Below are 14,781 nucleotides of genomic sequence, written 5' to 3'. Positions count from 1 at the left end.
GCAGACGTTACTTCAAAGTCTAAGCTTCTTATCATCCCCTTCAAGGGACAGACCCTATTCGGGCCCAGTCTGAAGGAGATCATTTCTGATATTACTGGAGGAAAAGGTCACGCCCTTCCTCAGGATAGGTCCAATAAGTTAAGGACCAAACAGAATAATTTTCGTTCCTTTCGAAACTTCAAGAGTGGCGCAGCTTCAGTTTCCTCTAATGCAAAACAAGAGGGAAATTTCGCCCAGTCCAAACCAGTCTGGAGACCTAACCAGGCTTGGAATAAGGGGAAGCAGGCCAAGAAACCTGCGGCTGCCTCTAAGACAGCAAAAAGGAGTAGCCCCCGATCCGGGACTGGATCTAGTGGGGGGCAGACTCTCTCTCTTCGCCCAGGCTTGGGCAAGAGACGTCCAGGATCCCTGGGCATTAGAGATTGTTCCCAGGGATATCTTCTTGACTTAAAAGCTTCATCTCCAAAGGGGAAATTTCATCTCACAATTATCTGTAAACCAGATAAAGAGAGACATTCTTACGTTGTGTTCAAGACCTGCTGGTTATGGGAGTGATCCACCCAGTTCCAAGGGAGGAACAGGGGGCAGGGCTTCTATTCAAATCTGTTTATAGTTCCCAAAAAAGAGGGAACTTTCAGACCAATCTTAGATCTCAAGATCCTAAACAAATTTCTCAGGGTCCCATCCTTCAAGATGGAGACTATCCAAACCATCCTCCCTATGATCCAGGAGGGTCAATATATGACTACCGTGGACTTAAAGGATGCTTATCTCCACATTCCGATTCACAGAGATCATCATCAGTTCCTCAGGTTCGCCTTCTTAGACAGGCATTATCAGTTTGTGGCTCTTCCCTTCGGGTTAGCCACGGCACCAAGAATCTTTACGAAGGTTCTAGGGTCCCTACTGGCGGTTCTAAGGCCACGGGGCATAGCGGTGGCTCCTTACCTAGATGACATTCTGATACAGGCGTCGACTTTTCAAATCACCAAGTCCCATACGGACATTGTTCTGGCCTTTCTGAGGTCTCACGGGTGGAAGGTGAACGAAGAAAAGAGTTCTCTCTCCCCTCTCACAAGAGTTTCCTTCCTAGGAACACTGGTAGATTCAGTAGAAATGAAAATTTTTCTGACAGAGGTCAGGTTATCAAAGCTTCTAACTTCCTGCCGTGCTCTTCATTCCACTTCTCGGCCGACAGTGGCTCAGTGTATGGAAGTAATCGGCCTAATGGTAGCGGCAATGGACATGGTTCCGTTTGCCCGCCTACATCTCAGACCACTGCAACTTTGCATGCTCAATCAGTGGAATGGGGATTACACAGATTTGTCCCCTCTGCTAAATCTGGATCAAGAGACCAGGGATTCTCTTCTCTGGTGGTTCTCTCGGGTCCATCTGTCCAGGGGAATGAGTTTCTGCAGGCCAGAGTGGACTATAGTCATGACAGATGCCAGCCTTCTGGGCTGGGGCGCAGTCTGGAACTCCCTGAAGGCTCAGGGTTCGTGGACTCAGGAGGAAGCCCTCCTTCCGATAAACATTCTGGAACTGAGAGCGATATTCAATGCTCTTCAGGCTTGGCCTCAATTAGCTGCGGTCAGGTTCATCAGATTTCAGTCGGACAATATCACGACTGTAGCCTATATCAACCATCAGGGGGGGACAAGAAGCCCCCTGGCAATGTTGGATGTTTCAAAGATAATTCTATGGGCAGAGGTTCACTATTGCCATCTCTCAGCTATCCATATCCCAGGAGTAGAGAACTGGGAGGCGGATTTTCTAAGTCGGCAGACTTTTCATCCGGGGGATTGGGAGCTCCATGCCCAGCTGATTCAACTATGGGGCAAACCAGAAGTGGATCTGATGGCGTCTCGTCAGAACGCCAAGCTTCCCTGTTACGGGTCCAGGTCAAGGGATCCCCAGGCAGCACTGATAGATGCTCTAGCAGTGCCCTGGTCCTTCAGCCTGGCTTATGTGTTCCCTCCATTTCCTCTCCTCCCTCGTCTGATTGCCAAGATCAAGCAGGAGAGAGCTTCGGTGATTTTGATAGCACCTGCGTGGCCATGCAGGACTTGGTATGCAGATCTGGTGGACATGTCATCCCTTCCACCATGGACTCTGCCGCTGAGGCAGGACCTTCTACTCCCAGGTCCATTCAAACATCCAAATCTAATTTCTCTGCGGCTGACTGCTTGGAGATTGAACGCTTGATTTTATCAAAACGTGGTTTCTCCGAGTCGGTCATTGATACCTTAATTCAGGCTCGAATGCCTGTCACAAGGAAAATCTATCTTAAGATATGGTGTAAATATCTTCATTGGTGTGCATCCAAGGGTTACTCATGGAGTAAAGTCAGGATTCCTAGGATATTATCCTTTCTCCAAGAAGGATTGGAGAAGGGATTGTCAGCTAGTTCTTTAAAGGGATAGATTTCTGCTCTGTCTATTCATCTGCACAAGCGTCTGGCAGATGTTCCAGACGTTCAGGCGTTTTGTCAGGCTTTAGTTAGAATCAAGCCTGTGTTTAAACCTGTTGCTCCGCCATGGAGTTTAAATTTAGTTCTTAAAGTTCTTCAAGGGGTTCCGTTTGAACCTCTGCATTCCATAGATATCAAACTTCTATCTTGGAAAGTTCTGTTTTTGGTAGCTATCTCTTCGGCTCGAAGAGTTTCAGAGTTATCTGCCTTACAGTGTGATTCCCCTGATCTTCCATACAGATAAGGTAGTTTTGCGTACCAAACCTGGGTTTCTTCCTAAGGTGGTATCTAATAACAATATCAATCAGGAGATTGTTGTTCCATCACTGTGTCCTAATCCTTTTTCAAAGAAGGAACGTCTATTACACAATCTTGACGTGGTTCGTGCTTTAAAGTTTTATTTACAAGCTACTAAGGATTTTCGTCAAACATCTGCATTGTTTGTTGTCTACTCTGGACAGAGGAGAGGCCAAAAGGCTTCGGCATCTTCTCTTTCTTTTTGGCTGAGAAGCATAATCCGTTTAGCTTATGAGACTGCTGGCCAGCAGCCTCCTGAAAGAATTACAGCTCATTCCACTAGAGCGGTAGCTTCCACATGGGCTTTTAAAAATGAGGCCTCTGTTGAACAGATTTGTAAGGCGGCGACTTGGTCTTCGCTTCATACTTTTTCTAAATTCTACATATTTTATACTTTTGCTTCCTCGGAGGCTATTTTTGGGAGAAAGGTCTTACAGGCAGTGGTGCCTTCCGTTTAAGTTCCTGCCTTGTCCCTCCCTTCATCCGTGTCCTAAAGCTTTGGTATTGTTATCCCACAAGTAAAGGATGAACCCGTGGACTGGATACACCTTACAAGAGAAAACAAAATTTATGCTTACCTGATAAATTTCTTTCTCTTGTGGTGTATCCAGTCCACGGCCCGCCCTGTCACTTTAAGGCAGATGTTTTTTATTTTTAAACTACAGTCACCACTGCACCCTATAGTTTCTCCTTTTTTCTTGCTTGTCTTCGGTCGAATGACTGGGAGTGGCAGTTAGGGGAGGAGCTATATAGACAGCTCTGCTGTGGGTGTCCTCTTGCAATTTCCTGTTGGGAAGGAGAATATCCCACAAGTAATGTATGAACCCGTGGACTGGATACACCACAAGAGAAAGAAATTTATCAGGTAAGCATAAATTTTGTTTTGATCAAGAAGCCGATCGAGATAATCTGACCCTGATATTGCAAAGGTTTATGTCAGACTCAAAAGGTAACATGGTGACTACAGCCAGATGGAAGAGTACAATTTGGCAATACTTTGAGACTACCCTTAAAAGGGTGGAAATACAGCTGATTAGAGTCATATAAGAGGCGGTGCACTGTCAAGCATCAAATACACTGGAACAAACGGAACCTGAAATGCTGAGGACTGGAACTGACATGCCCGCTGATGCCCAGACAAGTGGTATACAAGACATACCTTATAACAGGGGTGGGCAGACTTTTGTAAGGCAAGGGCTACCTCTAATTTTATTCCAAGTGACGTGGTCACCTAACTTAAAAAAAAAAAAAAAAGTCGCTGGCTGAACATTTTATTTTTGCCACAAAAAGGACCTGCTGGCTGAAAATTTTATTTTTGCCACAAATAGGACCTGCTGGCTAAAAATTGTAAGTTTGCCTCAAATAGGACCTGGTGACTGAAAATTTTATTTTTGCCACAAATAGGACCTGCTGGCTAAAAATTGTAAGTTTGCCTCAGATAGGACCTGGTGACTGAAAATGTTATTTTTGCCACAAATAGGACCTGCTGGCTAAAAATTTTAAGTTTGCCTCAAATAGGACCTGCTGGCTGAAAATGTCATTTCTGCCACACAATACATCTTTAAAATCAGCCGTGCTCTTTAATAATAAATACAGCCGCGCTCGTTACTTACTGCAAGAGCTCTCTCTTTACGTCACGCTGGGACCATTAAGCAACCTTATCTGTGTACAGCGCCTGCGTATGAATAAGTAGTCAAACAATCAAGACGACTCGAGTCTAGGGCTAGCGGAGTAGTCAAGCATGGAACACATGGGAAACCCACAGCTCAGGTACAACAATGACAATGAACTATTCTCAGCCAATCATAGACTCATTCTACAAAGTAATTTTATTGGCTGGACGAAATGTCAGGTTTATTAGGGGCAGGTCCTGTTGGCTGCTCTCCATTCGTCCACTACTAGCTGAAGACTACTGCAAATAGTTGGGACAGTGACAGCAGCAGGACCTACAGGCTCTGTACCGCATTACACAGTAACTAGAAACTGGTATAGTAGCAACAGCACTGACCTGCAAACTCTGAGGACAGAAAGCTGCAGAAACTAGCACACATTATAGCTGCTATTAGTGTGTCAGAGAAAGTATCAGAGAGCAGCATCAAAGCCTGGTACAGAGTAAGTAAAAGAACCTGAGGGGAGTAACAGTACCTGGGGAAAAAACTACACCAAACCATTCACACAACAGAGCCTGGTGACAAGTAACGGAGGACAGAAATAGAAAGATGCAGAATATCAGACAGAGCAGGACCTGGAACTGCCAAACCCAGGGAAACTGAGCAGCATCGCAGCCTGGCGCATGAAGAGTCTGTACTATGGACTTCACCGCTCTTGAGACAAAAAGTAGGAGAGTTTGGGACAGGCAGTAACCAAAACTGGGGCAGCGACTTCATCTACAGCAGCTTTGCGCATGCTGAAGTACACATACCGCCATCATAGACTCATAGCCAATTTCAAAATTCTGCATAAGAGAAACATTTCTCATCTGTGGCGGTGAGGCTCTTCACTCAGAATCTAGATGTGTGAGAAATGTTTCTCTAATTATGCAGACTTTTGAAATCTTCCAGGCGGTCAAAATTCACTTGTGGTCCACTGGTAGACCGCAATCTACCTCTTGCCCACCCCTGCCTTATAACAATGAGAAATACCATTTGTTAGCTATCCAAACACCATTGAGAGCTATACCTCAATACCCTGTGGGCGTTCTCTGTCTCCCGGCGATGAGAGAGCTAACATGGTGCTGTTGGTCCGCGGGAAGCTAGAGGATCGGCCGTTGGAGTCTTCGTGCACGAAGATTGAGCCACTGCTCAAGATAATCCTGGCTACCGATGATGTTTGGCCTCTTTGGGAAATCTGTCTTCAAAATGCCGCCCGGACTATACAGCCAGCTGGAACAAACCAGTTCCTGAAAGGAGCATTGGACGCAACGACCGACCATCGACTCAAGATGCCACTATATGTAGCCTCTCTGGGACAGAACATTTGTAATGCAGGTGTGGGGTAAGGGATTTTGCCCCATAGGAAAGCGACTGCACCACACCTTCAACTTGGCTTGTTTTACTTTATATCGGCAGTGGTCTCTTAATTACGGGAACTGTATATGAAGACAGAGGCATCAGAAAGCATGGTCCTGTAGCTATATATGGGACAGTTTCTTGATTATAGTTCGATGCCTATTTAGGCATTAGGTAATGACTTATAAGTTAAAGTCTATAGTTATATTGATAGTTGCGGTAATCCAGGAGAGGCACGTGGCATAGTAGTCTCTTTACCCCGGGTCTGTAAATATCACCTTTAAAACATTGAATGACATACATGTTATTTTGAAAAGTTAGGTCTATAGGTATTGGTTCTGTATTTATAAGAATATACTCTAAATTCTCTACATACAACAGTATTCATGTCTGTTCATATATGTTATGTATAGCGATTTCATTATGAGGCTGCTACTTTTCAGCCTATGGGTTAGTAGACCTGCTTTCTCATATAGACCGAAAATTTATTGCACAGTTTGATTTTCATCTCATTATAACATTTTATGATAACGTTTTTGTTTTAGGCCTTAGCTATAGTAGTTATACTGGGTCGGAAGTTTCATTTAGTTAGTTTTGCATTTTATTGTTAACATAAGAGATACTGATCAATAATACTAGGGGTTAGTAAGAGGGCCGAACAACTGGGTGTATACAGATACAAAACCTATATTAATAATTTACTATGGATAGTATCTGATCCCTAACATAAACTATATAGTTGGTACTAGGGGAAGAAAGGAAATATTAGGACTGGAGTTGCTATGAATCTACTAGATAATGAATGTCTTGTTTTGAGGGGTTTACACTGTAATTAACTGAATACTGGAATTCTAAATCTAATGCTGTGGGGCATAGGGCCCATGCCCATGCAGCAGACTTATTGTCTATTAAACTAATTATGCATTAGATCTTCAGATTACCTATATATCTCTGAGGGGTAGCTATGTTTAGTTTTTTTTTTAAAAAAAAAGGTATATCTATTGATGCAAGCTCTCGTTTTGATCCATGGCTAATACAGCCTACATATAGGGGTATTTATGCAACTTTGAATGTATCACCCTCCCATTGTATTTTATGTGACTCCCTGTTGGAAGTAACAATGTTGTGTGATCAGCGACCGTGACAAAATGGTTTATACTATTTTAAATTAAACTATGATGTCTATTATATCCCTAGGAGATAAGTTCATAGCCCTATACAGTATACAGGTAGCCCTCACTTTACGCCGGGGTTAGGTTCCAGAAGGAATGGTTGTAAATCGAAACCGTTGTAAATTGAAACCCAGTTTATAATGCAAGTCAATGGGAAGTGAGGGAGATAGCTTCCAGGCCCCTCTCAAAATTGTCATAAGTAACACCTAATACATTATTTTTAAAGCTTTGAAATGAAGACTTTAAATGCTAAACAGCATTATAAACCTAATAAAATAATCACACAACACATAATATATAATTAAACTAAGTTAAATGAACAAAAACATGGTACACACGTACCAAATATGTAAACTGCACTGCCTTAATTATAAAGCTCATGCCTAGAGCTGCTCCCTGGCTCAGCAGAGCATCAAATGAAACATAAACAGAGCACTCTAAAATAAACCACTGAAGAAAAGGTTTAGGCGCGCAAACTATAAAAATTCTGCTCTCTGACTCTGTTCCAAGTCTGTCAGTGCACAGCCCTGGGCAGCGTGCCTACCGCTTCTTATGGCCGATCACCTCTGCACTCTGTCCACCCCCGGACCCCCGCCCGCCCTCCCCTCCTACCTCTTTAGTGTGCACTTAGTGTACCGTAACCGTACCGGTCTGGTGGGCATCATACGTGGCTCCTTCATTTTAGAGACAGTGTCAGACAGTCATGCGGTCAGGTGCCAGGCACCCCCCTCATGATTTCCCAGTTCCCGTTTAGAGAGACAGCACAGCAGTGAGTGACTCCACTGCTCCACATGTCACTGAGCAGTGAGCACAGATAGGCAGGCAGGTTTAGGCTAGCAGTCCCCAGTCCCACTAATGTTCACAAATGCCGGCCCCTCTAATAAAAAAAATCAATGCATCTCTACATGTATTTCTTTGAATTTCAATAAAATTTAAAAAAAAAAAAAATTTTTTTTTTTTTGGTGTCACCCACACCCCCCTAGTGACGCCACTGCTGATCAGAAAATATCACCTGAACATCTTTATGTAAAAAATAAATATATTTTACCTCAAAGTTTCCTCAGAAGCTTCATCCCATTATAAAGGGATGTTAAGCAGCCAATCAAGATGCTAGTCTCTGGACTTGCAAGGGAGTATCTGCGAAAATCAAACCAAATGAATGGTGGTTTGTTTAAATCTTTGTAGCATAAGTACGTTTTTATCCTTAACTGCAGAAAGTATACAAACTACGTAAACAAAGAATACATTTAATTTAATTCTCATAGGTTAGAATATTAATTTGGTTTGCATAGAATGGTACTTAAAGTGGGTATATTAATATATTGGACTGTCCCTACAAGTAGCTACGATAAATGTATTTTAGTTAATCTTGACCCTGGTGTAGCTGATGAAATTACTCTGTGCCGATAGGACCCAAATAGTAATATAATATTTAACAATACAGACTTGGCAACCATGCATTGGGCTAACATAAATGTTGTCTGATTGATAAACATACTTTTTATTACTGTATATAAAAGAATGTAATTTTTATTGTAATTTTTTTTTAATGAGAATTGTGATAAAAATAAATTATTTAGCAAATTAATTCATAGAACTGTTTACCTTGAATAGTTCTGTAGGTTATCTAGTATTGAATATTGCTAACCATTTACGTTATATTGCATTGATAGTCTGTAGTTGCATCTAATCTCCTACTGGTACTATAACATTAAAGGGACACTAAAGTCAAAATTAAACTTTCATGATTCAGATAGAGCATGCAACTTTCTAATTTACTCCTATTATCAATTTTTCTTCCTTCTCTTGGTATCTTTATTTGAAAAGCAGGAATGTAAGCATAGGAGCTGGCTTTTTTTGGTTCAGGACCTGGGTTGCACTTGCTTAATAATGCGTGGCTAAATGAAGCCACCAATCAGCAAGCTCTAGTAAGGGTGCTGAACCAAAAATGGACTGGCTCCTTAGCTTACATTCCTACTTTTTCAAATAAAGATGCCAAGAAAACAAAGAAAAAATAAGAGGAGTAAATTAGAAAGTTGCTTAAAATTGCATGCTCTATCTGAACCATGAAAGATTTTTTTTTTCTTTCATGATTCAGATAGAGCATACAATTTTAAACAACTTACATCACTTATTAAATTTGCTTTATTCCTTTGGTATTTTCTGTTTAAGGAGCAGCATTGCGGTTCAGGAAGCTAGCTGAAAACTTTGGGTAAACCAATGACGACATATATATATGTGCAGCCACCAATCCGCAGCTAGTTTCCAGTAGTGCATTGCTGCTCCAGAGCCTGCCTATGCATTATTTTCAACAAAAAATACCAAGAGAACAAAGCAAATTAGATAATAGAAGTAAGTTGTTTAAAATTGTATGTTCTATCTGAATCATGAAAGAAAATGCTTGCGTTTTTCATGTCACTTTAAAGATAGGTTATTAAATTCTAAAATTTCACCATTGTGTCTTATTTGTGCTGTAAGTATATAGGCCAAATACATTACCTAAAATAATTTAGGAATCATTAGACATAGAACTGGACCATTATAGTCACTCCTGTTATCCAGTGACTATCTGTGGTTGATATTATTTATGAAGTATGAAATACTTTAAACAGAACAAATGTTTGGATTAAACATTAATGGAAATAGTTCTCCAAAACATAGTAATGTGCTACCTGTGTAAAACAACAATTGTCCTCATTATTGTACCAAAAAATAATTGATATCCATTATATGATCTAAGCATAAATGGATATTTGAGTCAAAATGAAACTTTGCAGTCTTTATATGCACACTTTGAGGCTCCAGCTCCTTCTAAGCATTGCAAGAGTTCACAGTACATAGGAGTTTGGCTGATCACTTGCATGTGACACGAGGGACAGAGAAATTAAAATAAACTTGAAATTTGTAAAATGTGTTGATTATTCTACTTAAATGTTCTTTTAATGTCTTAAGATTTATTTTCAGGTTATTGTTAAAAGGACCTATTTTTTTTTTAAATGTCAGTTTTTCTATATATATATATACATATTTTTTTTTTTTCTTCTATAGATACTACAGTTCATTCTGAGTTTAATGAGAGGAAACATTGTGATGGGATCCAGCAGGAAAAGGTAAATGGAAATACGTTTATTATCTTCTATCAGTATGTTTTAAGAGACTTTTGTTAGTGACTGTTTTACTCTGTTTAACCCCTTAGTGACCAGACCATTTCTTTCTAATGACACGGTGAGTCCACGGATCATCTCTAATTACTATTGGTAATATCACTCCTGGCCAGCAGGAGGAGGCAAAGCTGTTAAGTATCACCTCCCTTCCCTCCAACCCCTGTCATTCTCTTTGCCTACGTTAAAAGCAAGGAGGTGGTAAAGTTTAGGTATCTTAAAAAAGGATTCTTCAATCAAGATTTTATTATTTTGAAGCAGAGCAAGTTTGTTCTGCTCCTTCCTGAGGTGTAGCCGTAGTCCATATCAGTCTCTTCAGTAGAGCAGTGGTGGCTTTTAAGCAACTTGTGGGGTATAATCCTCACCCCGCCTCCCAAACATTTGTTGCTGCCCTGTTGTGAAAGCCCGAGTAGAATTATTCAGTCTTTTTTTATTTTCACAGGTCCATGTGAGGAGATGTACCTCTCAAACCGAGTGAGCTGCCCTGTTGCCGGGCAGTGTTGCATTCAGGTAATTGCCTCTCTTTATTTTCTTGGGCTCAGGAGAATATGGCACTTTTGCAGTTTAATCTGTATGGGACCTTTTATTTTAATACAATCCTATTTTGGTAAAGGGATTTATATTGGGCAGTTATGCAGGCACTGGGGGCTTGAGGAGCAGTAGCATATTTGCTGATATGCTGCTGTTATGTGAAACTAATTAGAGAATCGGCTCCGTTTTAATTCCAGACTTGGTGGTATGTTTTATTTTGTGAAGATTGACAAATTAATTCAAGGGAGGTATAATGGCGACTGGGAGTCGGTTCAGTCCTTCCCACGATTAGGAGGGCAGGCTTTTTTGAGGCGGCAAGACAGTGTTGCGCACATACAGTTTCTCCTCCTGTGTGATCCGTTATAGAGGGGTTTGTTGCTGCTCTGCTAGCAAGGATCTTGTAGCTTGTTTAAGCAGCTCTGGGTCCGGATTGTTATATCTCTTATTTTCCTTTGTTCCAGCAGGACAGGTAGGCACCTCAGCAAAAGTGCTGAGGTGAAGAGGCTGTCTGAGGTTGTTGGTGAGCAGCTGCTCTGTGGTTGCGTTTTTGAATATAAAGTTTTATTTTAAAATTTAAAGTGACAGTAACTTTTTTTATTAATTATTTTTGAATTAAATAAGTACAATTTTTATTTAATTTGGGGGTAAAGATGGATCAAGAGGCCCTACAAAAAATGACATGTAGCTTGTGTTTTGATTCCAATGTTGAACCAACAATCCCTTTTTGATCCTCGTGTATTGAGAGAACATTACAGTACAGGGATAGAATTTTTGATTCTGAGCCATCATTATCTAAGGAAGATGCTGTTCAGGGGTCTCCTGCTCAAGACATGCCGCAGCTTTCTCCTCAAGTGTCCCAAACAATATCGTCCCCACATGCAGTGCCCTGCGCTTCCTCTCACACTTCGGTTGGAGTTACATTGCAAGACATTGCTACTCACATATCCTCTGCGGTAACTGATGTGTTGTCTGCTTTTCTCATGCTGCAGGGAAAGCGAAAGAGAAAAGATAAAGAATCGGTGAGTAAGGATTCTGACACAGTCGTGGCTATTCCGATTGTTCCCTCTCAGAAATCTGAGGAGGAAGATACTTCTGTGGCATCTAAGGGTGAAATCTCAGACTCAGACAGTGTAATTCCTTCTTTTGATGCTGAAGTTGTATCTTTCAGGTTTAAGCTAGAGCATCTCCGTTTGTTACTTAAGGAGGTTTTGGCCACCTTTGATGACTCCGACATGACGGTCGTAGTGAATCCTAAGAAGTCTAGTAAGCTAAATAAATACTTTGATGTACCTTCCACAGTGGAGGATTTTCCTGACCGGACTGGGCTACATAGATTATTGCTCGGGAATGGCAAAGACCTGGTATTCCTTTTTCTCCATCCCCAATTTTTAAGAAGATGTTTCCAATGTATGTACACCAGGGTTTACAATGGCAGCCTGCAGTATGTATTGCTACTGTCACCTGTGCGGAAGCATATTGGTTTGATGCATTATCTGATTCTATTCAGACAGAAACCCCCCTTGAAGAGATCCAGGATAGGATCAAGGCCTTAAAGTTGGCCATTTCCTTTATTACGGATGCTTCCCTTCAAGTTATTAAGTTGGGAGCAAAAATGTCTGCGTTTGCTGTACTGGCTCTATGGTTGAAATCCTGGTCTGCGGATGTTTCATCTAAGTCTAAGCTTTTGGTGATTCCCTACAAGGGTAAGACCTTGTTTGGGCCGGGTTTGGCTGAAATTATTTCAGACATTGCAGGAGGAAAGGGTCATTTACTCCCTCAGGATAAGATTTATAAGCAGAAGGGACGTCAGAGTAATTTTCGTTCCTTTCAAAACTTCAATGATTAAAATTTCTCTCCTTCCAAGCAGGAACAGTCCAAGCCTTCCTGGAGGTCCAACCAGTCTTGGAACAAATGTAAGAAATCTAAGAAGCCAGTTAGTGACTCAAAGTCAGCATGAAGAGTCTGCCCCGATCCGGGACCGGATCTGGTGGGGGGCAGACATTCTTTCTTCGTTCAGGCCTGGTTTCAGGATGTGCCGGATCCCTGTGCAGTGGGCATCGTGTCCCAGGGATACAAAATAGAGTTCAGAACCTTTCCTCCCAGGGGCAGGTTTCTGCTCTCCAGGTTATCTGTAGACCAGATAAAAAGAGGCGTTCTTACACTGTGTCCGGGACCTTTCTGACCTGGGAATGATCGTTCCTGTTCCAATGCAGGAACAGGGTCTGGGATTCTACTCCAATTTCTTCGTGGTTCCCAAAAAAAGAGGGAACCTTAAGACCAATTTTTGATCTCAAAAGTCTGAACAAGTTCCTCAGAGTACCATCTTTCAAGATGGAAACTATTGGTTCCATTCTTACCTTGGTTCAAGAGGGTCAATTCATGAAAACAGTAGATTTAAAGGATGCGTACTTACATGTTCCCATTCACAGGGATCATCACAAGTTTCTGAGGTTTGCCTTTCTAGACAGACGCTTCCAGTTTGTGGCTCTTCCATTCGGCCTTGCCACAGCTCCCATAATTTTCTCAAAGGTCCTGGGAGCACTGTTGGCGGTGCTCCGGTTGCGGGGCATTGCAGTGGTGCCTTATCTGGACGACATTCTGGTCCAGGCGCCTTCCTTTCAACAAGCAAACTCTCACACGGAGATGTTATCTTTTCTGCGTTCTCACAGATGTTAGGTAAATTTGGGAAAGAGTTCCTTGGTTCCAGCTACAAGAGTAGTGTTCCTGGGAACTATAATAGATTCCTTATCAATGAGAATATTTCTGACAGAGGTCAGAAAATCAAAGATCTTCGACTCTTGTTTGGCCCTTCAGTCCTCTCCTTGGCCTTCTGTAGCTCAATGTATGGAGGGGATCGGTCTGATGCTAGTGGCTATGGACATTCCGTTTGCCCGGTTCCATCTCAGACCTCTTCAGTTATGCATGCTCAGACAATGGAACTAGGATTATGCAGATTTGTCTCTCTGAATTCATCTGGATCAGGGGACATGAGACTCTTTTCCTTGGTGGTTGTCTCAGGATCATCTCTCCCAGGGAATCTGCTTTGGCAGACCCACCTGGGTGATAGTGACAACGGACGCCAGTATGCTGGGATGACGAGCAGTCTGGTGCTCTCCAAGGGCTCAGGGGACATGGACTTGGGAGGAGTCTATTCTTCCCATAAATATCCTAGAGATGAGGGCAATCTTCAATGCTCGCCTGGCCTCAGCTTCAGCCCGGTTTATCAGGTTCCAGTCGGACAATATAACTTCAGTGTCTTACATCAACCATCAGGGAGGAACTCTGAGTTCCGTGACCATGTTAGAGGTAGCCAAGATTATTCAGCGGGCAGAGACCCATAAATGCTGTCTATCTGCAATCCACATTTCAGGAGTGGACAATTGGGAAGCGGATTTTCTGAGCAGACTTTTCACCCGGGGAGTGGGAACTCCATCCGGAGGTGTTTTCCAACCTGATTCTCAAATGGGGTCAGCCGGAGCTGGATCTCATGGCACCTCGACAGAATGCCAAGCTTCCGAGGTACGGGTCGAGGTCAAGGGATCCTCAGGCTGTACTGATAGATGCTCTGGCGGTCCCTTGGAATTTCAGTCTAGCATATATATTTCCTCCGTTCGCTCTCCTTCCTCGGGTTATTGCTCAAATCAAACAGGAGAGGGCATCGGTGATCCTCATTGCACCGACGTGGCCTCGCAGGATCTGGTATGCGGATCTAGTGGAGATGTCATCTCTTCCACCTTGGAGACTTCGCGTTTCTCCACCAAGGACCGTCTGCCAAGACTCCTTGATAGAGTCCGCTATTTATCCAAGCGTGTTTTTTCTGAGTCGATCATTGAGACCATGATTCAGGCTTGTAAACCTGTTACCAGAAGGATTTACTATAAGATATGGCGTAGATATCTGTATTGGTGTGAATCCAGGGGTTACTCTTGGAGTAGAGTTCGAATTCCTAGGATTTTGTCTTTTTTCCAGGAGGGTCTGGAGAAGGGATTATCTGCCAGTACCTTGAAGGGTCAAATATATTCCTTGTCTATTTTGTTGCACAAACGCCTGGCGGATGTCCCAGATGTGTAATATTTTTGACAGGCCTTGGTCAGGATCAGGCCTGTGTTCAAGCCGGTTACTCCTCCCTACAGTCTTAACCT

The 14,781-nt window shown here is 42.4% G+C and overlaps 1 protein-coding gene across 3 annotated transcripts in view; it reads left to right on the top strand.

The window, feature by feature from the left end:
- LOC128645781 (heat shock factor protein 3) overlaps positions 1-14,781 on the top strand; it is a 280,321-nt gene that overhangs the window by 99,009 nt on the left and 166,531 nt on the right. For all 3 annotated transcript variants that reach the window (XM_053699017.1, XM_053699018.1, XM_053699016.1), the window contains exon 6: positions 9,996-10,057. In XM_053699017.1, coding sequence (XP_053554992.1) covers positions 9,996-10,057 — 62 coding nt within the window. The remainder of the gene's footprint in view (positions 1-9,995; positions 10,058-14,781) is intronic.

The sequence above is a fragment of the Bombina bombina genome, chromosome 1, assembly GCF_027579735.1.
Source record: "Bombina bombina isolate aBomBom1 chromosome 1, aBomBom1.pri, whole genome shotgun sequence".
Lineage (NCBI taxonomy): Eukaryota > Metazoa > Chordata > Amphibia > Anura > Bombinatoridae > Bombina > Bombina bombina.
This window is presented reverse-complemented; position numbering and strand designations above follow the sequence as displayed.